The following is a 23,684-nucleotide window of genomic DNA, read 5'->3' on the forward strand; positions in this document are numbered from 1 at the left end:
CACAGGTCCTGTCCCTATCCATTTAACCCAAATAAATTTGTATTACATAGCAAAATTTAGTTTAGATAAAATATATGTTTTGGGTCCATATGCCATAGAATTTCAACATGTATAGCAAGCAGAATTTGAATGGGAATACAATTTTTATATACAACTAGAAATAATACAATGGACATGGGGCCCTAAAATGCAAAAAGAAATTTTAAAAAGTAATAAGAAACACACATACACACACACACACACATACACATACAAAAATGATGAAGCCAGTTTTATACTAAATTAAAATTTTATTGACTAAAGAACACTCCTGGAAATAGAATCTGATGGACTAGATCTACATACATGCAATGAAGTTGACCATGACAGTAGTTTAACATGGAATGTCAAACAGATTAGTCTGTTGGATTGTACAAAACTGTTTTAGGTATGTTGTGCAACAAAATGAAAACTATGCTAAGTATTTCCCCTGTTTGATTGTGATAAACTAAAAAAGAAAAAGCAATACATTTGAAGAAACTGGTTGATTTCTCTGGCATATATTTCAAATAAATTAGTTTCTTGTTTACTTTTCAAAATTTCTTCCGACCTCTTGAATTCCAAGCAAAATGTAAGTGCAAAGTCAAAATTTCTGAACAAACACCCCCCCATTGAATTATCAACCTCAAAAAGACAACTAATCCTGTTCAGTTGTATGAATGCAATAAGGAAAAACCAAAAAAAAAAAAAAAAAAAAAAAAAAAAAAAAGACCAGTTACTGCAAAATTCATGTAGGCACATGTAATAGTCCAGCTCTAAGCAATTCTTCTAAGATTCTCACATTAATAACTAAAGCTTGTTTACAGTACTAAAGATTCTATTGTTCAAGCATCAATGATTACATTTCAGAAAAAAGAAAATCATCCATGCCCTCAATAGTGTCACTGCTACGTTAAAAAAAAAAAAAAAAAAAAAAAAAAAAAAAAAATTAACAAAACAAGTATCCATAATAGGATACATGGAAAAAAAAAAAAAGTGTTTTAGAATTAAAAAAAAAAAAAAAAAAAAAAAAGACAAGATGTGCTTTTCTTGCACAGCAGGAATTATATAATGTAAACACCATATTGGCCCACACCACAAAATCCATGAGAAAAGTTCAATTCGGAGCATGCTGTGTGTGCATTATTTTTCTGCCTGTGCTTGTGATTTCACACTGTATATCCCTGTACCGATCAATATACAGGATTTCAAAATGCACTCTAATAAACACACACATACATGTACATACACACAGAGACACACGTGATTTTCCCAAAATTAATATGGTTTGACTCCCTGACTCCAACTTGTAATTTGCAAGTGGTAGCCAAACTTTTTTAAGATTGTCTTATAGGAACAGAAGGGTGTGAAAAGTGATTTAGAAATGAGATTTTATATGTGATGGTAGTGATAAGAAAAATAGTTATATAAAAAAAATCCAATATATGTCCAACATGGAAAAAATTTTACCTGGCTGAATGATATATGGAAAATGACATTTTTAGTGGGCCTTGTCTGAAATTTTAGTTGATTCAAAGGATATAGGTTTTTTGGTTCAAATTCATTGAAACCTAAAGGATCAGATCTAAGAAGCTTACCTTCAAAGTGCAAATTTTAACAATGGAATGTTCTGAACAGGGAAACAATAAAGGACAATTCTATGTCTTTAACTTGTTCAAAAGAAATTACATAATATTCAGGCAGCATTTTATCCTGTCAAAAGTGATTTCTTAGTTAAACAGAAAATTATTTAGCAACCAACACTTTTCAAACACACATATATAAAACCTTTCTATGGAGAAAAAAAAAAAAAAAAAAAAAGAAACAGAAAACAAACAAAAAAACACCCTACCTATGTATGCACTGGTTAATCTTTTCCCCTTCCTTCTTTCCTTCCTTGATTCCTTCCTTCCTTCTTTCTTTTCTTTCTTTTAAATTCTCTGAATCAACTACTTTAAATACCTTGTGCCTCTCTCATCCTCCCTCCCATTTTTCCCCAAAAGAACCCAAGTATTATAAAAGTTTTTGTTTTTAGCAAGCCTCCTGCTTGAGGCTATTAAGTACCTCCTCCACTGGAACAAAATGAACATCTAGGATGCACATCTCAATGCACCATTTTAAACTATAATATTGTTGTTATAGAGAGTTAGATCTCCAGATCATCAGGCCGAGGTCTGCTGCTGGCCCTGCTGCTGGCTCTACTGGAAGGCCTTTGGTCCACAATGGCAAGCGGTTGTAGCTCATGCCCTGCTGCTAGTTTTTTTGAATTCTGGTTATCATCTGGAAAATCAAAAGGCTGGGCATGCGAATTAGAGATGGTGCTTCCAGCCTGGCCCATTCTATTCTGCTCAGCACTATAGTTGGCCCAGTTTTGCTCACTGGCTTGCTTATTGTAATTACGACAAGAAGAATTGTTTCGATCTCCAGTAACAAGCTTATACCCTGGAGGAGACATAGGTGACAAGGGAGCAGTTGGGGAAGAACAGCCATTGAAATAAGCATATTTGGGAGATCCACAATCTTTGCTGGGACTCAGTGCACCAGCTGGAGCGTGGTAAGGGTCACTTTTTCCCTTCACTCGATCCTTGACACCCTTAAAGAACACATAGAATAGCTCAATGATATTTAAGGCAAGGGATACCAAAGACACAACCAACATGAAGATAATGAAGATGGTTTTCTCTGTGGGACGAGAGAGGAAACAATCCACTTGATGAGGGCAGGGATCTCTCTTGCAAGTATAGACAGCATTCAAGCTGAAGCCATAGATGTACCATTGAATCAGCAGGAAGGCCACCTCAAAAACAGACTTAAAAAGGATGCTGATGATGTATGTCCGGAGCAACCCTCCACGCATTTTCACTTTGCCATGTTCTTCAATTCCATATTTGAATTTCTTTATTTCAATTTGTTTCAAGTGCATATCCACATTGGCACCATCAGTTTGAGCGACTTTCAACTCCTCCTCTTTCTTGTTCAACTTCTCTTCTTTTCGCATCACATAGAACACGTGAGCCAGGTACAAAAGAGTTGGCACAGACACAAAGATGATTTGCAGAACCCAAAAACGCACATGAGAGATTGGAAAGGATTTATCATAACATACATTTTCACAACCTGGTTGCTGAGTATTACATCGAAAAGCAGACTGTTCATCACCCCAGGCTGATTCAACTGCAGTTCCCAACAGCAAGATTCGGAAAATGAAGAGGACAGAGAGCCACACTTTTCCTCCAGCTGTAGAATAGGCTTGAACTTTGTCGAGGAGTTTGCCTAAGGCACTCCAATCCCCCATGTTACCTGGCTGCTCTCTAAAAACCAAAACAAAACAAAAAATTAATCATATTTATCCAATTGCTCAAACTAATTATATAAAAACTATAAAAGTTTTTTTTTTAAATCTAAAATATAATTAATCAAGGATCAGGGAAACTATAGAAAATTTCATTTCAAATTTTCATGCTATTCTTCCCCCCAAAAGTACAAAATACTTTTACATCACATTTTAAAAAGAAGAAAACAGTTTTACAAAAGTCAGGTAAAGCATGGAAGTACTCCTTTGATAAACGATCGACTACAAACCTTAAGGTATTTGTTACCTGGGACATTTAGAGTTTAAGTAACCTGATCATAGTTACACAAGTAATAGGTACCAAAAGCAGATCTTGAACTCAGGACTTCCTGAGTCCAAGGGAAAACCACCCACTATGTCATTATGCCTCTCTGAAAAAAATAATAGTAATAATAATAACAATTTATTCACTGAAACTAATGAATTTAAATAATAATAACAACAATAACTAGCACTTACAGGATGTTTTGAGATTTGCAAAAAATTAGAAATATGATTTTTCATTTTATTCTCATCACAATCCTGGAAAGTAAATACTACTATTATCCCCATTTTACAGATGAGGAAACTGGAACAGAGAGAAATTAAATGACATTAAAGTTACACAGAATAATGAGATTAGGTTTGAACTCTGATCTGCCAAACTTCAGGTCCAGCATTTTATCAACTTCACTAAAAAAAAAAAACACTGCACTATTTATGGTGATTTGGTAGGACAATGAGTAGAGTGCTGGGATTAAAGTGAGAAAGAGTAGAATTCAAATTTGGCCTCAGACACTTATTAGCTATATATCTTGGACAAGTCACTTAATACCATATACTTCAGTTTCCTCATCTGCAAAATGAGTTGGAGGAAGAAATGGCAAATCACTTCAGTATCTTTGCCAGGAAAAATCCAGACAAGAACATGAGAAGTCAGAAGACTAACAGATTGTACAACAAATATTGTTTATAAATGCTTTTTAATTCTACAGAATATTGGATTAAGGTATATCACTAGTTCTACATTTTGTTATGTGACTTGAAAGTTATTTGTTCTGTGTCTATCAATTTGATAAATAAGAACAGTGTTTATTTGTTATAATTTATGAGGGACTAAATATAAAGCTATCCACTTCTATAGATTGGTATCAAAGCACAGAGACAACTATTTATTTATTGATCCACAGTCTCAATGTATAAGATCATAGGATTTAAAAAGAAATAACTCTCTCACTTAATAGGTGAGGGAACTGAGGTACAGATTTGTAGTTGACTAATATTTTTCAGAAAAGTAACAGAACTTAGATTCAAGTTTATATGACAACTCCAAATAAAGTATCTTTCTTTCATACTACCAGGCTTCTTTTATCAAAATATATTTCACTGTAGGTACACATTATATGTATGTGTATGTACATATATATATATATATATATATATATATATATATATATATATATATATATACACACACACACACACACACACACATACATATATCTTTACAAATTACCATGGCCTTAGGGAATTCTAAGCACACTGTGAATATACCCAATGATTCTAATGTCTAATTCATTTTTATTGGCTAAGAAGTATCAACAATGTGGTGCAGATGACTTCTCTTTGACCAGAAAGGAAGAAAAATCCAATTAAATGTTCTAGTTTGACACATTAATGTATAACTGCTATAAAAGAATATACTTCTTGTACATCATATTTTACTAAATGGAAAAAGATGTGATTTTAGTATTAAGTGGGAAGAAGTAGTAGTAAAAGGATTAACTTTAGATTCGTTTTTCCACAAAAATACCAGATTTAGACTTTTCTCTCTCTTACTGGGAAATTAGCATTTTTAAGTACACTTCTTGTCTCATGTAATTTATAACATTGTTCTAGACAGCTCACTTATAAAATACATCCCCATCTGCTATGCTAGCCCTGCCTTTAAGGATGGGAACAAAGGAGTAAATTCTGTCAATATATACTATCAGTTGAGTGTTTTCCCCCATTCCTTCTAACTTTAAATGTTAATGAAACATTCTCCTAAAGGGAAGGAATAGGGGAAAGATGAGAACAAATGATTCACATTCAGATATTAACCACAGAAAAGCAGTTAAAGACAATAAATGAGAGCAAAAAAGGAAAAAATGTGTCCAGTATTCATTGGCTAGCACTAATGAGAGAGAGTTGGTCCTCTCACTTTGGACTTGAGTGAATAAAATCATTCCAATAAAAAGTAAAAGATAAAGAATATCATCTTTGAGAAGAAATTTCACGTTTAGAATAGCAATAGGAAATCTCAACTCAATGAAGGAGTGATGGTAGAACTAATCTCATGATCTCATAGTTCTAAAGACTAAAACTAGACTAGAAGAAGAGTCAAAAATCACCAAAGGCAAAATGAGAGGTTTAACTATAACTATGATTTAAGTACCTCAAGAAGTAACAATGGGTGTATGAAAGGAGACTGAATGCCAAGAACTACAAGTACATTTATTGAGATCTCTAGAATGAGGATAAAGAAGATACTGAATGCCTGAACATCAAGGAGGAAATACCTTTAAAGCCTAGAAAAGAATAACTCTTTATTCTTTTTGAGCCAGGAAAAAAATAAGAGAACCACTCCTGATTTACCACCCTCACTAGGGTGAGGAGAAAGAGACAAAAAGCCTCTTGAATATATACTGTTAATATATACTATTAGTTGAGTGTTTTCCCCCATTCCTTCTAACTTTAAATGTTAATGAAACATTCTCCTAAAGGGAAGGAATAGGGGAAAGATGAGAACAAATGATTCACATTCAGATATTAACCACAGAAAAGCAGTTAAAGACAATAAATGAGAGCAAAAAAGAAAAAAAAATGTGTCCAGTATTCATTGGCTAGCACTAATGAGAGAGAGTTGGTCCTCTCACTTTGGCTTAACTGAGCCTTAATTGAGGGGTAGAGAGAAGGAGGAATGTATACTAAAAATTTCTCTCACTCCTAAATTCTTTTCACTAAGGTCATAAGAAAAATGAAATCAATGTGTAGATAGATGATCAGACATCCAGCACAGATCTGATGTTACTTGACCATGGGCAAGGTATTTAATTGTTCTGAGATTTGATTTTTTCATTTCTAAAAGGAGATTTTACTTGATTACATTTGTGACTTCTTCTAGCTCAAAAATCTATAATCTATGATCCTCTGAATCAGACTCCAGAATATCAATACCAAGAGCCTTGTGAGACAAAAAGCTATCAGCTAGAGAAAAAAAAAAAAAAAAAAAAAAAGATAAAATTAAGGAAAAAGAGGTGGGACCTAGAAGAATAATGTCTACTCATTCTTATTTGGCATACAGGACCAGAATTGATATAACTGTTTTAAGCTAGTTAATGCAAAGGAGAAAGAGTTCTTTGATATTTCTATCACTTACTGTCATTCTAAAAGAAGGAACTATGTGGACTAGATGAGCATTCAAGTTTGGTGGATAGTGAAGAATTATTTCAGGTCTAGTCAAAGAAAATACTATCTTGGCAAAAGTAAGGAAAGAAGGACAACTCAATAGGTCAGAGAATAAGTAGAGAGTATAGTCAAATTAACAACAGAAGTAAATAATGAAGGTTTTGGGAGAGGATAGTGAAGTAGTAAAAGGAAAACTTAATATTTTTTAATCAAAATAAAATTCTAGAGTCTTACTTATTAGAGTTAATTGATAATTAAGTCTAGCAAAGATTAAACTCCTTATATATGCTAGATATTAAGGATACACATTAATAAAAACCCTATCTTCAAAAAAGTTATTTTTAATTTGATAGATGCTAAGAGCAGTGAAACAACTATTGGGTAAAAGTAATAGGATTCAATAAAAGTTCAAATAGACCATTTAATTTTTGTGTTACCTTAGATATGTCATTTAATCTCTGTTTCCTCATAATTAGTGAATTCAACTAAAATTAAGATTGGGTTATATTTGTTTATAATCATAAGAATTTTTAAATAAAAGTTCACAGAACAGAAGTTTCAATTTATAAGTGAACAATAAACTCAATTTTTCTTGCCCCATATTTTCATGTAATGATATCTGCCATTCTACCATAGCTAGAGTAGCAAATATCTTTCTCCCTCACCCTCTTCAAGGACATAAAAGCTATACCTTATGGATACATGTACCATGTGACTCAGAATAGGCACTTTTCTCAGGGTTTACTGTATGGAACATATGGAAAAGACTACAACAAGGAAGCTGCTGTATATGTAGCTATGATAGATCTTCTACTTAAATGTTTTTCAAAGGAGAATCTATACCAAAAGCCTGCAGGCTATCACAAAAAAGAAGAAGAAGAAGAAGAAGGAAGAAGAAGAAGAAAGAAGAAGAAAGAAGAAAGAAAGAAGAAAGAAAGAAGAAAGAAAGAAGAAAGAAAGAAGAAAGAAAGAAGAAAGAAAGAAGAAAGAAAGAAGAAAGAAGAAGGAAGAAGGAAGAAGGAAGAAGGAAGAAGGAAGAAGGAAGAAGGAAGAAGGAAGAAGGAAGAAGGAAGAAGGAAGAAGGAAGAAGGAAGAAGGAAGAAAGAAAAAAATAAACTAGAATGAGAGAGAATAGGTCAAAGTTCCCCACATAAAGAGGTACTTTAATTCTTTTAGTTTCCACGGACACATTTAGGTCTGTTTGATTCTGAGAGGAGAGGAAGTTTGGACAATGAAATGGTTTTAGGAGAATAACTCTGAAAGTTTCAGGCAAACAAAGAGGTCAGTAGATAGTCTTATCTGGGAAAAATAGGGGGTCAAGGAAGGTTATATTATAATTATTATTACTATATTACTATTTAATATATGTAATATAGAATATTACTATAATAGTTAAATACAGTTAAGTAGTGAGGGAAGAAAGTAAGTCAAGAAAGAGAAACTCAGTCTTGATGGACAAATCTTACAGAGAAAAAAAAATCAATTACCTGTTGAAGAGAAATACTAGGTTATGAATTAGAAACATAATCGACTAGGTTCATATGAACAGAAAAAGATTTTTTATATCAATGTTAGAAGACAGCAGTGAGTTTCTATGTGATGATGTGTAAATTGGCCCTAATTCTATTCCCAAAAATTTGCAATTTTTTTTTGTCAATGCCATCTGCTTTTGCTCAGAAAAATTGGGTGATTGACTTCAAAATTTCAGGAAAATATCCAATGAGATAAACTCTGAATGATTAACAAATACTTTTATATATTGCACCATAATCATTCAACTAAAAAAAGTTTAAGACACAGTTTGCACATAATCAGAAGTTCATGAGTAATAATTTTAACTAGTCAGTGTTAATTCAATGTTTGAATAATTCTCTGGCTAGCAATTTCTTTAAAGTTGTATCCACAAGCAAAATGTGCAAAATAATGGGTTTGCACCCAAATAACTTCCATTTGAATTTAATGAGTTATGCATACTTATCAGAGGCATAATCTAATCTAGTAGTGAAATATTATTTATCAGTTTGATCACCTAATTTCCGGCAACATGTACACACCCATCATTATCACTAAGAGACTATCAGAATATTTAAAGCAATGGGCATTAATCCACTAGACTCACCACTAAAGGTAGCAAACTTAGCAAAAGATAACTCTTAAATATTGCATCCTTCTATCATTGTTCACTTTTCCCTACTTGAGGAGATTAATCAGGTTAGTTTATTCTCCTAATGGCATCTTCTGTACTCTAAGCCCTTGTTGAAAAAAATGTTGAACCCTAAAATTATTCTATATTAAAATCCTTTTATAGATCATATCTCATTAAGTCCACAGTGACAGTTGGAATCTTTATTTTACACAATGACCAAAGCCCAGAGAAAGTGACTGATGCTTACTTATACAGGAAGTTAGTAGAGATAGGAATGTAAAAAAATTTTTTTTTTTGCTTTTGCTTTCTAGCTCCTGAACCAGGGCTATATTTGTTGATTGGATTCTGAAATTAACTGGTGTAAGCAAACTATTTTGTAAAGGACAAATATTCAATTGATAGAGCTAAATAAATTATTTTGGTACACATTTGTTAGGTTATCTTTCAGTCATAGATGGTACCCTATGAAAAATATTAACACCCAAAAGCCTTAAGCTCAATTGTACTTTCTTTGGTCCCTTGAAAACAGAAGCATATCCCAAAGTCAACAAACTATGATTCCCAAGAGTTTCTTCGCTTAGCACATTCAGAAGGAAGTCAAGGGGTGGATAGGCTTGCAGGAGAAAGAGAACAAGAAAAAGCTATATTCTATATTTTGAGAGTGAAGATTTTTCCTCCATATTTTGATAGTGAAGCTCTTTATTTCAGGTTTTCTACTTTCCCCCTTCTACAATAGCCTTTCTTAAAGCTTCTTTTAATTCTAATTTCTTAGCCTTTTTACTATTTGAAATAATTAGCAACTGAATGTGGTAAGACAGAAAGAAAAAATTCTGGAAGTTAAATTCTTAGACTGCAGAATTATTAAGAAAAGCAAGGGAGAATCATCGGTGCCCTTTAGAAAAGAACCTAAATACAAAAGAATTATAGTTCAAAAGCATTTTCTATGAAAACTAAAAATCATAACCACAAAACTCTTCTTTAAATGTCATAATTCCCTGATCCCAGATCAAATTGTTTCTAAAAAGACAATGCTTAATAAAAGATTGTGGGCCATTTCTACATACTTAAAAGACATTTGGCAAATAAACGGGATATTTTTTTCCTGCTATTTATAACTACACAAAACACACACACACACACACACACACACACACACACACACACACTTATTAACTGAGTTATATTAGAAAATGGGGGCACAGTGGATAAGGTTCAGAGCCTCAAGACTCATCTACCTAAGTTCAAGCCTGACTTTAGATACTTTACTATCTGTGTAACTCGGGGCAAGGCATTTAATTTTCTTTGCCTTCATTTCTCTTTGATAAAATGAGTTGGAGAAGGAATGGCAAACCATTCCAGTATCTTCACCAAGAAAACCCCAAATGGTCTCACAAAGAGTTGCTCATGACTGATCAAATCCTATCTCTATTGTGTGCCTGTGTACAAATTATTGTCTCTAGACCTCATTTTTCTTATTTGGAAAGGGAGAGATTTGAATTAGATGATATTTCAAGTCCCCTTTATCCTAAAACCTATGATTCTATGAAGTGAATCAAAGAATCTAATTTAAAAGTGTTTCAAAAGCATTTATTACCTATATACATAGTTGAGCTGATGATGGAACCCAACTTCAACTAAGCTTTTTTCAATAGAGAACTTCCTGACTTTATTAATTAAGTTTATAATGATTTTTAAAATTTGGACCAGTAGAGTTTCACTGCTACTCTAAAGTCCTATCAAGTTTGACAGTAATGTTATTACAGGCGGAAAGGACTATTAAGAAGTGATGTTATTATTCATGCTATAAGTACATTGTCTTTAACTCTAGATCTGGAACATTAATATAATCAGATATAATGCTACAAATTTGTCATGTTTTATAACATATTTGTAAATTCATCTTATAATTTTTTATCTTTTTATCGTATATGTAATCATAGTTTTGAAATTTGGTTGTAGTTGACTACATAGCCTTTAAAATGATGTGTGGTGATTTTAGCTTATAAATTTGTTTAAACTTGTATGTGGAAGCAGCTTAATTTATAGAAAGCCTAGGATTTGGAATCAGGGGCTCTGGGTTCAATATTGTGTCATATTTCAGGGTCTCTTTCTCTTTCTGGGTATCCATATCTGCATTAGAGTTTTCATTTGCTGATATCCTAGTTAATCACTTACATCTTTGGTTTTTAAAAAAAGTCTTTTACATTTCTTCAGGTGTCCCAATTTAGTGGATGATCTTTTACTCTTAACAGCTGAATTGCCTTTAAAATATCTTATACAAACTGAAGTTAGCTATTCCACAACTCCTTTAACAGAGGTGTTTACCTCCATAAAAGCTTTATTAGATGATTACAGAAAATAAGGAGAGAATAGGTAAAAATCACTGCCTACCTTGACACAAGTATAGAGACTATATCTACATTATTAACATTAACATTAACCTGATGGAGAATGGAAATAGTAATAGAAGTAAGAAAATGGATGGAGCAAATTCAGGACCTAAATGGTGGCTATATGCAAGTAGTCTTTCTCTTTTGAGTGTAGTCTATTGACCCACTGCTCCCAGCAAAGGTTTTGCTATGTCCTTTTGGAAACGGTACAACAAAGCACCTCCAGTGACAGTTATTCTCATATTAGGTCTAATGATCAAAAAAGCAAAGCTAGATATAAAAGGGGGAGTGAGGGGTGGAAGAGGTAGTAATGGTTTCTCTCCTTCAAAATGAAGCCAGAAAAGAAACAAACAAACAAAAACCTTGAAACATCTAATCAGTTGTTTTCTATACAAAGTGTACAACAAGCCTGATGGAGCAAAAGGAAAATCTGACTACAGAGCAGAAGACCTAGGCTCAAGGCCTAATTCTGTCACTAAGTAGCCATGTTATCCTAGCAAACTTGGTAATAGTCACTCAATTTTGGTAGACCTTAGTTTTTCCTCATCTGTAAAATGAAAAATTATATCTAAGTGATCTTATAAATCCTGTCTAGTACTAACATACTAAGCTTCTCACTAATTTGTCTGATGTTTTCCATACTGAATTGATTTGTTTTAACATCTAGACACACCCATAGCACTCTCATAAATGTACCAATTAGGTACAAACTATTTTTTTCTTTCTTTAGAATAGAACTTCTAAATATTTCTTTTCTAAATTTGGTGTCATTTCCTTAGGAAGGAAGAAATAAAAAATAACATTAAAAAATATGACTTCAAGAAGAGTCCTTAACTGAGGGTTCTTGACTTTTTTTTTTTTTTTTTTTTACAGAAACTATTTTGCTAACAATATAATAGGTTTGATTTACAGTCCCTATGAATTTTATTATATGCATTTAAAAGTGTTATTCTGAGAAAAGGTCTATAGGTTAAACAAGATTCCCAAGAAGTCCATGACAAAAAAAAAAAAAATGCTTAATTAACTGGATTAGAAAGTTTTTCTTATGGTAGTACTTTTTTTCCTTTACTTTTGTTTTTTAAGATACTCCTTGGGGACCTTTAACTGCATAATATTGTTATATTAGGAAATTCTTGATTAGAGATATACAGAAGAAGAAATGGTGAGGTAATGTTTTCTGTAAATGAATTACATGAATTAAATAAATTACATGAATCAAATACCTGGCATAAGTGTCTGTATAAGATGTAGGCGAAACAAAGCAGGAAGAGCAGCAATTCAACTTAACTTGCTATTTACAGGCCTGGTGACTGGGGGCAAGCCCACTGAACATCTTGGAGTCTCAGTTACCTCATCTGTTAAAAGGCTGAATTTGATGAACTCCAACCATAAAGTCTACAATTCTGTGATCTTATTTGGAAGACCATGGAAATTCTTAAATTGCACAATAAATCTGCCATCCAATAGTTCAACTTTTGTCAATACAATCTACTGAAAATGAATAATCCTTTGGTGTTGTGTTGGCAACCTTTTGACAGAAGTATTCCACAGCTATCATTTTTATCAGAAATGTTTTAAAATCTAAAGAAGTTTAAAAATAAAGAACAGAGAAAAATGGGTAAAAATCTTTCATGACGAATACAATTTGGTTTAATGAAAATTACAAGAATCATTTATTAAGAATTATATGTAACAAGGACTAGGGATAAAAATACAGCAAAAAATTGCCTCTACCTGTAAGACAAAAGACAAGCATAGCTTATTCTATGAAAGCGAAGTAAAGAATTTTTGGGACAGCTAGGTGGTGCAGTGGATAGAGCACCAGCTCTGAAGTTAGGAGGACCTGAGTTCAAATCTGGTCTCAGACACTTAATACTTCCTAGCTGTGTGACCCTGGGAGAGTCACTTTAACCACATATGCCTCTGAAAAAAAAAAAAAAAAAAAAAAAAAAAAAAAAAAAAGAATTCTTGAAATAATGAAATTCATTTAGAAAATAATCACAAATTTACTGAAAAAAAAGAGAGTTTGAAGTGCTTTGTTTGATATAGCGATTCATCATCCAGTTAAGATGTGGACATGAACCTGGTACATAAACAAACTACTTTAGTCTCCACTTGCTAAATATGGTGGATATGGGTATGTATATGCATATGTGTGAGTGTGTGTGTGTGTGTGTGTGTAAGTATAGATATTAATGCTCAAATGGGATCTTGAAAAAGACTACAAAAAATAGAAAATAAAGACAAAGGGAGGAAAAGAGAGATTTTATTTATCATTTGTCTCTTTCCTACAACACCCTCACAGGGTAAAGGTTATACTACCCACAAAGCATCTTTATTTTATAGCAATGGATAGTCTTCAACTAGTCAATGGAATGAAATGTTCCAAGAGCTCTGGTACTTCTCCACATTCCTATATGTCTGTGCCAGAATTTAAAGCAGATTTAAAACAATAAAACAACTCAAAAAGCCAAGAAGTGAGAATAAAGAATGATTAGAGAAAATCTCCAATCTCTTTGAATCCTGGTTTCCCCCAAAAGATGCCCAACATCTGAGGAAAAGCAGCTGTGAAAGGTGAAGTAAGGAGATAGGGATCCAATAAACTTCTCAATAAACTTCAGAAGACTTTAGGAAAATCTGAAACATTTTAAAATTGTATTGAAAATACAAGAAAAAGTACTTTGAATACATTTTGTTCCCCTCCCCCTTTGTTTCCTGCAAAAAAAAGCAAAAGGCAGTTACATACATACATATTCCTCACTTGGCAATATGATATACTTTAATAATCAGTGCATTGCTATTTCATAAGATAGGTGATTTATAGGGAGATAAGATAAATACTGTCCTTAGTTCAATATTTGGGATATTTTGCCCTAAGAATTTATACATTTTTCTTTTCTGACTCTTATTCTTTCTCTATATTTCACTCTATAGCTATCTCTTTCTGTATGTATGTACATATGTATGTATTTATATACACACATATAATCATAATTACATACACATACCACCACCACCATACCACCACCTAGCACACAGTCTGATATGTGTTATGGCAAGCTTAAAACATTGATTGATTTAAGGAAAATAATCCTTCCTTCAGGCTAAACTACAAATTTCTTTTTGGCTCCTAATCCTATCCAAAAGAATTGGTCCCAGTTCAAATCCTAATTCTGCCATCTACACTTCTGACCTGGAACCTTCACCTCCCTCCGAGCTTCCTCACTTGTAAAATGAGAGTTGGAATAAGTGAACTCTAAGATTCCCTCCTACTTCTACATCTTTAAAATTATATATATATATATATATATATATATATATATATATATATATATATATATATATATATATATATATATATATATATATATATATATATATATATATATATATATATATATATATATATATATATATATATATTCTAGCTCAATTTAGCCTCCTGTCTTGGTTGTCTTTTTCAGGGAGTGGTTAATGGGGAGATGGGAGAATTCTCCATTACATAGGAATTTTGTCTGAACAATATCAAGTATTAAATATAAATCATAAATTAGGAAAGCTTACCTATTTCTAAACCAATATTTTTCTTTCTCTCATTAAAGACTGGGTCAAAATAGATGAAATCCATTCCCAAACTAGAAGGTTGTTTTTGATACTAAAATTTCTAAGGTACATATAAATGTCTCCTTACCATTACTTTAAATCCTCACTCCCCAACAAACTGGGTTTGAAACAAAGAAACATATATATATTAATAGATACAACAAAAGTGGTGAGAAAGAGATAATTGTAGCAAGATAGATTTGTAAGATTCACCTAGTACAGGGCTGGGCAAATATAAAATTAATCAATATTTAATTAAACACAACCAAAGAGGTAGCAGTTTAACCATCCCAGGATAAGGTTGGGTTGGACTTGAGTGGTATAAATTCTTTGCTTCTCTCAGAAATATCTCAATTTCTTCACTGTCTCACCTCAATTTCAGAGATGTTCATAGAAGCCCTAAAAAAAATATTTAAGGTCTCTTCAAGATAAAAGCTATTTACTAGAGTTTTATCAAGATTTCTAACGTCATAAGAGTATCTTCCTATTCTGAATATTAGAGAGAAGAAAGACTACACATGCTTATCAGGACAGAGAGTGACAAGATTAACTGAATCTATTGTTTCCTTCTCTTCCAGCAATCCAAAATTTGTTCTCTGCATATTTAATACCCCTTTTTTTGAGAACAGACTCGAGTCAGCAGGAGCATTTTTACTAGGGATTGCTCTGAAAGCAACAATTCTGTAAATATTTTAAAATCCTTTTTTTTTTTTTTTCAGGAGTTCTGTTTTATGGTAATCAATCCAGATGTTAAGATGGCAGAACTCATGTTGCTTCTGATATGAACCTCATCACACACATTGGAATCTGAGACACAAGAGTTTTCTTTTTCTTTTTCTCTCAAACTCTTTTTATTTAATATTCCCCTTTCAAATACAGAAGCTGCTTAGGGGAAATGCCTTTTTTGGGTTTATTTTTCATCCTTTTTTACAACATATAGCAAGACCTACTTTAAGGAGTTAAAACTTTAAGGAGTTAGACTTCGGATTAAGCAGGAGAGGGAAAATCCTCACCGGGCACAGAATTGCATTTTTGCATTTCTGAACAACAGAACATGTGTTATGTCAATAAGAGAATATATTTTTAATTGAATCTCCTTTGACAACATTGGCTGAATCTTCTATTACTGGCAAGAACTCAGGCAACAATAACAATGGGGAAACCCTTCCAAGCGTCCAGGAATCTGCTTCAGGTTTAAGAAAAGACAGCCTTTTGTAAGATGCTGGTTAAGAATCACTCTTTTCCTTTTCTTTCTCCTAGGTCTTATTGGTACTTGGGAATATTACTGATAGGCACACGAAGGAGAAGGTTCTCCCCGCTTTTGAGATAATCAGCAAACACACACCAGCCACTGAGAGGATCTCCTTTCCCACAAATTGCCAACGTGGTGGGAAAGCACAGGAAAAAGGCTTTCCCTTCAAATCTTTCTTCACTAGAAGAGTTCTCATAAGAGTTGAGAAACAAGAGAGTAACTTATATAAAGTCATTTTTAAAAAGAAAAGAAACGAAAAGAAGAGAAAAAGAAAAATCCCGTCTGGGGTCTATCCATCCGGTTTTTAGAAAAGCAAACAATTTCATGGAGAGACCACGTGCAAGTCACCGGATCCGTGTTAGCAATATCTTAACCACGCTCCTAATTAAGAAGCGAGCTCCACACAGGCTATTATAAAGCAATCAAGATTTCCATATGAAAGTACAACATGAAGAAAACAGATTGGAAGCAGAAGAGAGAAAGCCCTAATTCTAAAGATGCTGTCAGTGCGCACCCTCCCTCCCCCATTTCCCTCCAACTGAAACACACCTAAACTATTTTAAGAATCAAAGTAAAATTACACTTTTACAGACCGATAGCATATTATTACATATTTGTGTACACACATGTATATTCTGGAACACTCCACAATCAGTTATCCCTTTCCAGATTCCTAACAGAGGGTTCTGAACAACATTTTACCTGTTGCAGCATTAATTCACAAAACTTTTAAAACTCTCAAAAGAAAACCAGGATATTCGAAAGTCTTAATTAAAAAAAACAAAACAAAACAAAGGAAGTCCATTTCATTCACCATACTATATGCAATTCTTTACTTAAATACGAAAATTTCAAGTATTTACACACTTTAAAAAAGTTTTACTTAAAGAGAAAGAAGATAATAGGTAAAGTTTTTTTTTTTTCTTTAAAACTTACTTTTTTGCTTAAAAGAAGTGATGCAGCCCAAGCAAATGATTGAACTCTTTGGAGACTGAAATAAAATGGAAAAGCCAGTTCAGGCACTCAGACCTGTCTATTTAAAGTTTAAAAGTCTGCTGCCGTTTTGTCCTTTCCTCCCTCCTTCACTCTAATGAAAGAAAAGTGCTGATACCTCGTAAAAGCCTTTTTGTAACTTGGAGCACAGAGAGCTTTTTAAAAGTTTCAAGCCACTGACTAAACTTGGAGGAGGGGTTAGCACGAGAAAGAGGAGGGACGAAAGGGGAGGAGCGGCCAAAGAGGAGCCTGAAGCAACAGCAAAGTGGGGGAGGAAAAGGCCGCGGAGAAGCAAGGGTAAAGTGGAAGAGTAAGTAAGAAAGAGACGAACTTGAAAAGGTCCTGCCACCAAAAAATCAGAGAAAAAGGAAAGTTGAGTTATACTCGTTCTTCTGAACTACGAGTCTCAGCAACATTGTTCATGAGTCTCCCTTTTAACCAGAAGCTCGAGAAAATAAAGACAATAACTGCTATATTTAAAAAAGAAAAAACAACCTTTCCCTACCACATAAGGGAGTGATTATAAAATATGTCGATAAATGATAGATAGATAGATAGAAAGATTAGATAGTTTGGACAGATAGATATTAGATGCTGACTTTTTTTTTTTTTTTAATGGAGACAGGATCCCTGAGACTTAAGTAATGGGAAAGTTAAAGGTGGTTGGAAGTAACTTTTTAAATATGCAACATTTCCCTTCTCTTTTCTTGGACAAGTAACATAAAAGTGGGGGACACCCTGAAGTTTCCAAAATAAACACATCTTAACTTTTTTTTCTCCTCTGCCTATACTGGATTTTTGCCATTTCCTTCAGAAGCCAACCAAAAAGCTAAGGTATGTTTATTTAGGAAACTTTTCGAAATTCAGCTCACTGTAAAATCCCCATAGCATTCATAGCTTATTTGCATAAATCTCAATGGGGAGCAGTAGTTCTATAATATAATTTCAGCACCCTTTAGTGAAACAACACATGCATTAGAAACATTTAGCAAGAAAAAATATATATATTAGGCTATTTTATTGAATACAGATTTGTATTGCTAATGTTGCCAGTAGGTCAAGGTCAGATGAGTTTTGGCTCACATCCAAACCCATTAGACCCTCCTTGGGACCAGCTCCCTCTCTAAAAGTCACAGAAGAATCTTTTGCCCAATGACTGTTGAGCCTTGCACTTAATTTTCATGAATTGCTTTAGGGTTTCCATGGTACAAATTTTCAAGACTCTTCATTAGTCTTTATAATTACCTGAGTCTATATATAGAGTTATTTTGTGGGATACTCTCACTCCTGGTGTGAGCAGTTCCTTTGTGGGCTTCCAGATGCCCCAGCAGAACTTTGTGGTTGGACAGCTCCCCATAAATATGTTTCTGTAATGCTACCTGGATTGGAGAGGTGGGATATAGTGCTAATGGCACTGAGGTCCATTATTTATTAACAATGTGAGCTTTATCTTTGCTCCATCTAATGCTAACAACTCTAGACCATTTCTGAAGACTCTTTAACCAGAGAGAAATGGGACAAATATTTTAAGAAGAAGTACCCTTTCCCCAATACAAATTGCTTTACTCTCACTGAATGGACTCATAAATATCTTTTGGAAATTAAGAATCCTTTTCTGTTAAGATATTATGTTATCCTAATTCTAATTGTACTCTTCCTAAAGAATCACACATTTTGAAGAAGAGAATGTTTGAGTTTTAGAGTAAAAGAAATTTTATTTTTAAGATCGTCTACAAAACAAACTGGTTTGAAGATAGCCAATTGCATTTAGTCAAACTGATTGATAATTAACCACTATTCAGATTAATCAGTTGCTTAAATTTTAAAAAGTTTAGGGTTGTTATTGTTGTTGTTTTCAACCATTTTGAATACTCCCTAAGTATTCATAGAATTGTAGACCAGTTCAACTTTCAAAGTACAACTCCCATAATGACTGACTATGGAACTCTTTGGATCCTAAACATTTCAACTCCATTACCTTCAGATACACTCTGCCATATTTATCCTAATATAACTCATCTCTTTCCCCTTGCTTCATCAAAAGTTATAATTAAACTTATTTTCCCTATAACCAGGAAGAAAAGCTATTATATAAATAAAAACTTGTAGTGTAGCTATCAAGAATCCATCCTTGGAAATCCACAAACAGTACATTGTTATTGCTTATTTTACATTTAGCCCTTTTCTTAAGGAAATGTTTTTTCTCATTTTCAGGAACAAAAACCAAGATTATAGCAAGTTAAATGTCTTCAGATTCAAGTCTGTAATAAGAAAATGATTCATTATATTCATTATAAAAATATATTATTATTTCTTTTTTAACAGTTGTTTTTTTTATCTAGTCTAGCTAATAATCAGATTTTCTCCATGCCATCTGATAGAATTATTATGAATATTCACTTCTATTCACAATCTCATAGATTACAAAATTGCAATTTCAAATTAGTTGTGGCAAAGAAAGTGTTATGATTAATAAATATCAATGTCATTAAAACAAGGCTGTCTTCACTACAAATATTTAGATGAATCTATTTTTAAGGATATAATCCACTTATAAATAACTTAATACATTGTGACCTGTTATCTTTATGAACAAAGAGAAATAGGACTAAAATAAAATTAATGTAGATTGTTAATGGGAATTTCATTAGTTAGTAATGCAATCATAAATCAGACCCCAATTCATGGGATTCAGTGAAATTGATGGAATGCTGAATTTGTAATCAGGAAGATCTGAGCTATAATGCTGCCTTTGACATTAGGTATGTGAGGATGGAAAATCTCTTAACTTCTCTGAATCTTAGTTTCCTAATATATAAAAGAAGGGAATAAGAACTTCTAAAATCTTTAGAAGTTCTAAATATAGGATATTAAATTAGTCTGAATTGAAATGGTTTGCCTATGACTACTCATAATACCAGATGAGAAATTCATAGGTATTCTTCTCTGTCCTCATTTAGACAATTGGATGAAAGTTTGTGCACTGCCATTCATATTAGCAAAAATCAGTTCTTTTTTTCCCCATAAAAGCCCTTTTAGAACAATGAAAACACAAAAGAAAAGATCTATCCAAGTTGAAATTTTGAGATTTGGGTTATTTCCCTCTGCTGATATTTTGCTTCTCTAAATAGTACCTAAATGATGAAATTATTTTAATTTTTTTACAATCAATTATAATTTTAAGAATTAAACTACTATAGATTGAGACTTTTTTAATTTGGAAAAATTTATGAAACATTTATATTAATGTTTGAACAATTTATCCAATATATGTATTTTTTGCTTTTTTGGACTCATAGGTTCTCTTAAATAACTTTTTTTTCCAACTGTCAAATGAAGAAACCATTCTTCAGTAACAAGGCAGAATGCAGGCATGAATTAAATCAAAGAGAATTTTTAGTATATCCTAAAAATATGAACTGAAATATAAGATGTTTCCACAAAACTTTAAGAAAATTAATTAACTTACACAGGTTACTCTCAGAATTAATCTATGTTGTTTTATTAACAATAGTGCCACCCTGGATGATTTCTTGTTGGTTAAATAGTGTTAAGACAGATTTGTAGATTATTTGGGTAGTTCTATATAGGTGCAAAGAGCAGTGCCACTCTTTAGGGAATGGCTAACCAAAGTATGGTATGTGAATACAATTGAATATTGCTGAACCTTAACAAATGACCATGAAGAGTTCAAAGAAACCTGAAAAAACTGAAATGAACCAATATAGAGTAAGGTAGGCAGAACATATATGTGTGTACATATGTATATATAAGCACATACATGCACGTATAACACTATAATAATATAAATGGAAAGAACAGTTATCTCAGAAAAACAAATCTGAATACTATGTAATTTTAACAACCAAGTTTGGACAAAAGATAAGAGAAATGCTTCTCTCTCTCTCTCTCTCTCTCTCTCTCTCTCTCTCTCTCTCTCTCTCTCTCTCTCTCTCTCCCTCTCCCTCTCCCTCTCCCTCTCCCTCTCCCCCCCTTGCTCCTGTCATCCCTCTCCATGATATAGTTGATATATTGCTAAATTTTCCTAACTAGTCTTTTTTTCCCTCTAGGACAAGGGATACATAACTTTTTGATGGTGTAGAAGGATGGAATCCATACAAAAATGAAGCTGATGTATAAACAAAAGCTACCAAATAAATAGGTTTCTGAAGGAAAAAGAATTGGACAGGGTCAAAACATTCAGGAGGTTTAATTTGCTAGTGTTAAGTTTGCTCTGAAAGAAGCAAGGAAGCAAAAACCACTGGTTCCTGCCCTAAGTTAGTCTTTCTGATCCAAGGGGTCAGTCTTTCAGCTTTAAACCATTCTGTTGCTTGGTTTTAATATTTACAAAATTACAATTCTATACAAAAATATGCCAGTACACATTATTGTGAGAAGTAATGTTTTAGCTTAAGGACTGGTTCCATTAATTTTTTTACCCTTAATGAGCTAATTTTCACCAATAGGGTAAAGTTTCTGCATTGCCTTATCCGTGCAGACAAATAAAATAGAAAAAGTGGAGAAAATAAGTCAATGGGCCAAATAATGCTGAATAGCTTGAAAATACTTAAGTTCAGTGATGTGTCCTCTCACATTAAAATATACTCCAAGAAAATCTCCCAAGAACAATTTAATGAAAAAAAAAAATACAAGGTCGGTAAAGCCAATTTGAAAAGCAATAATACAATTTAATCAATGAAGTTCCTTTGTAACCTAAGTTGGGGTGGAAATTACCTATTCCTACTTCATAATTTAAAGGCATTCCTAGCACTTCCTATCTTACATTCTATAGTTCATTTTCAAAGGTATGAAATTGTGAGATGACTGGTTTAATGCTGCCTGATTATATATCCCTACTTTTTAAAAATTTCATAATAAAATTAGCATTAAGAAACATAAGAAGAATAAATTATGCTTGTTTTGTGGGTTTATTTTTATTTGTACCTTTTGTTTCCATATAACTTTTAATTTTTGCATGTATCCCTATCTTCTCTCCTATTTATACAGCCCTTTTGTTTAAAAAGAGAAAAAAGAAAAAGAAAAATGTTGATTAAAGGAATAAATTAGTAAAACTAACCAAAATATTTGACAGCATATGAAATGTTTCACACTCACAATCTCTTGCCCATAAAACAGAGAAAAGAAATATATTTTCTTAACCTTTTTTGTTCATTTGTTTATTTCATTTATTTTGTATAACATCAACCAAAAGGATGTACCTAAAATTTAATTTTATATGTATAAAATTTGTTTCTTACCTCTAGCAACCTTATTTTTCTAGCTCCATCCCATTGCAGCCCCCCTGCCCAGATACTATGTCTAATAGTACTACAATGTCCAGATAATTTTTACTACCAGGCATTTAAATAAAACCAGGGAGAAAAACAGACTGGCCTCTTGAAAAAGGTTCAATAAGGAAAGAAAAATTGTCTGCAGATAAATTTGTGTTTGGCTCCCCCTTCTGTCCAAAGTAGAAATAAACTCAAACTATAAAATAAATACTTAAATTCTCACTATTTTGTGTCATCTTCATAGGATCGTATATTTAAAATTATAAGGGATTTTAGTGGGTATTGTATTCAGAGTCTTATTTCTATAGATCAGAAAACTGAGACATATAGAAATGAGCAGTCTTTCCTAAGGTCACAAGGGTAGTAAGTAATAAAACTAGGATTACAAACCTTATCCTTTGTCTCAAAATCCTGTTATACTTTTTTTTTTAACCACATTCTATCATCAAATGAAATATTAATAGATTTGCATATATGTCCACATTGTCAGCCTAACACAGTCACCTTCAATATTAAGACAAAGAGTTGCAATTTAAGGTCTGAGATATTCTCTCTCCCTCCCTCCTTTCTCCCCCCCCTTCTCTCTGTGTCTCTTCTCTCTCTCTTTTGTCTCTCTCTCTGTCTCTTTCTTGTCTCTGTCTTCCTCCCTCCTTTCTTCCCTCCCTTATTTCCTCCCTCCCTTCCCCTTTCTGTCTCCTCTATTTCTCTTCCCCTCTCTATTTTTATCCCTCTTTCCTACCATTGTCCCTTATATGATAGGAATAAGTATATATGAACATAAACATATATTTATTCATATGAATATTTTAAACATACATAATGTGTATTGTTTCAAAAATCTTAGAGCAGATTTAAACTATCAAAGCTTATAACTGCCCTAAGAGTTTTGGATTATCCTGTATATTACACATAGGAGAATGTAGCCAAAAAAATCTCATGGTCTGGGAAGCATGGATAGGTTGAATGGATTGTGATCTGCCCAATGAGAAGAGACATCCAAATCAATGAGGTCACAGAATTAATTTTTTTAGCATGTTGAGCATTTTGGATTATACAAATTACTGGGGTCTCTACTCTCTGGTCTCATGAAGCCTTGTCTTTATCCTATTTTCTATTCTACTACCAAATGGTTTTTCTTGATCAACCAAAACAAACTCAATGGGAACTTACATTCTCTATATCTTTTAGTTGTAGAATGGGAAAGATGTTG

At 32.8% G+C, this 23,684-nt stretch overlaps 1 protein-coding gene across 1 annotated transcript; it reads right to left on the reverse strand.

The window, feature by feature from the left end:
* Positions 1–270: 270 nt before the first annotated feature.
* On the reverse strand, positions 271–17,388 carry GJA1 (gap junction protein alpha 1). The gene is made up of 2 exons (XM_074309981.1): positions 17,127–17,388; positions 271–3,329 (listed from the first exon to the last, which is right to left on the reverse strand). The coding sequence occupies exon 2, from the start codon at positions 3,311–3,313 to the stop codon at positions 2,165–2,167; it is 1,149 nt and encodes a 382-aa protein (XP_074166082.1). The 5' UTR covers positions 3,314–3,329; positions 17,127–17,388; the 3' UTR covers positions 271–2,164.
* Between the last annotated feature and the right edge of the window lie 6,296 nt (positions 17,389–23,684).

Source organism: Sminthopsis crassicaudata, chromosome 4 (assembly GCF_048593235.1).
Source record: "Sminthopsis crassicaudata isolate SCR6 chromosome 4, ASM4859323v1, whole genome shotgun sequence".
In the NCBI taxonomy this organism is placed as follows: domain Eukaryota; kingdom Metazoa; phylum Chordata; class Mammalia; order Dasyuromorphia; family Dasyuridae; genus Sminthopsis; species Sminthopsis crassicaudata.

What these genes read in the sequence shown, in the direction of transcription:
- GJA1 (XM_074309981.1), bottom strand. Translation starts at nt 3,313, where the DNA reads ATGGGGGATTGGAGTGCCTTAGGCAAACTCCTCGACAAAGTTCAAGCC.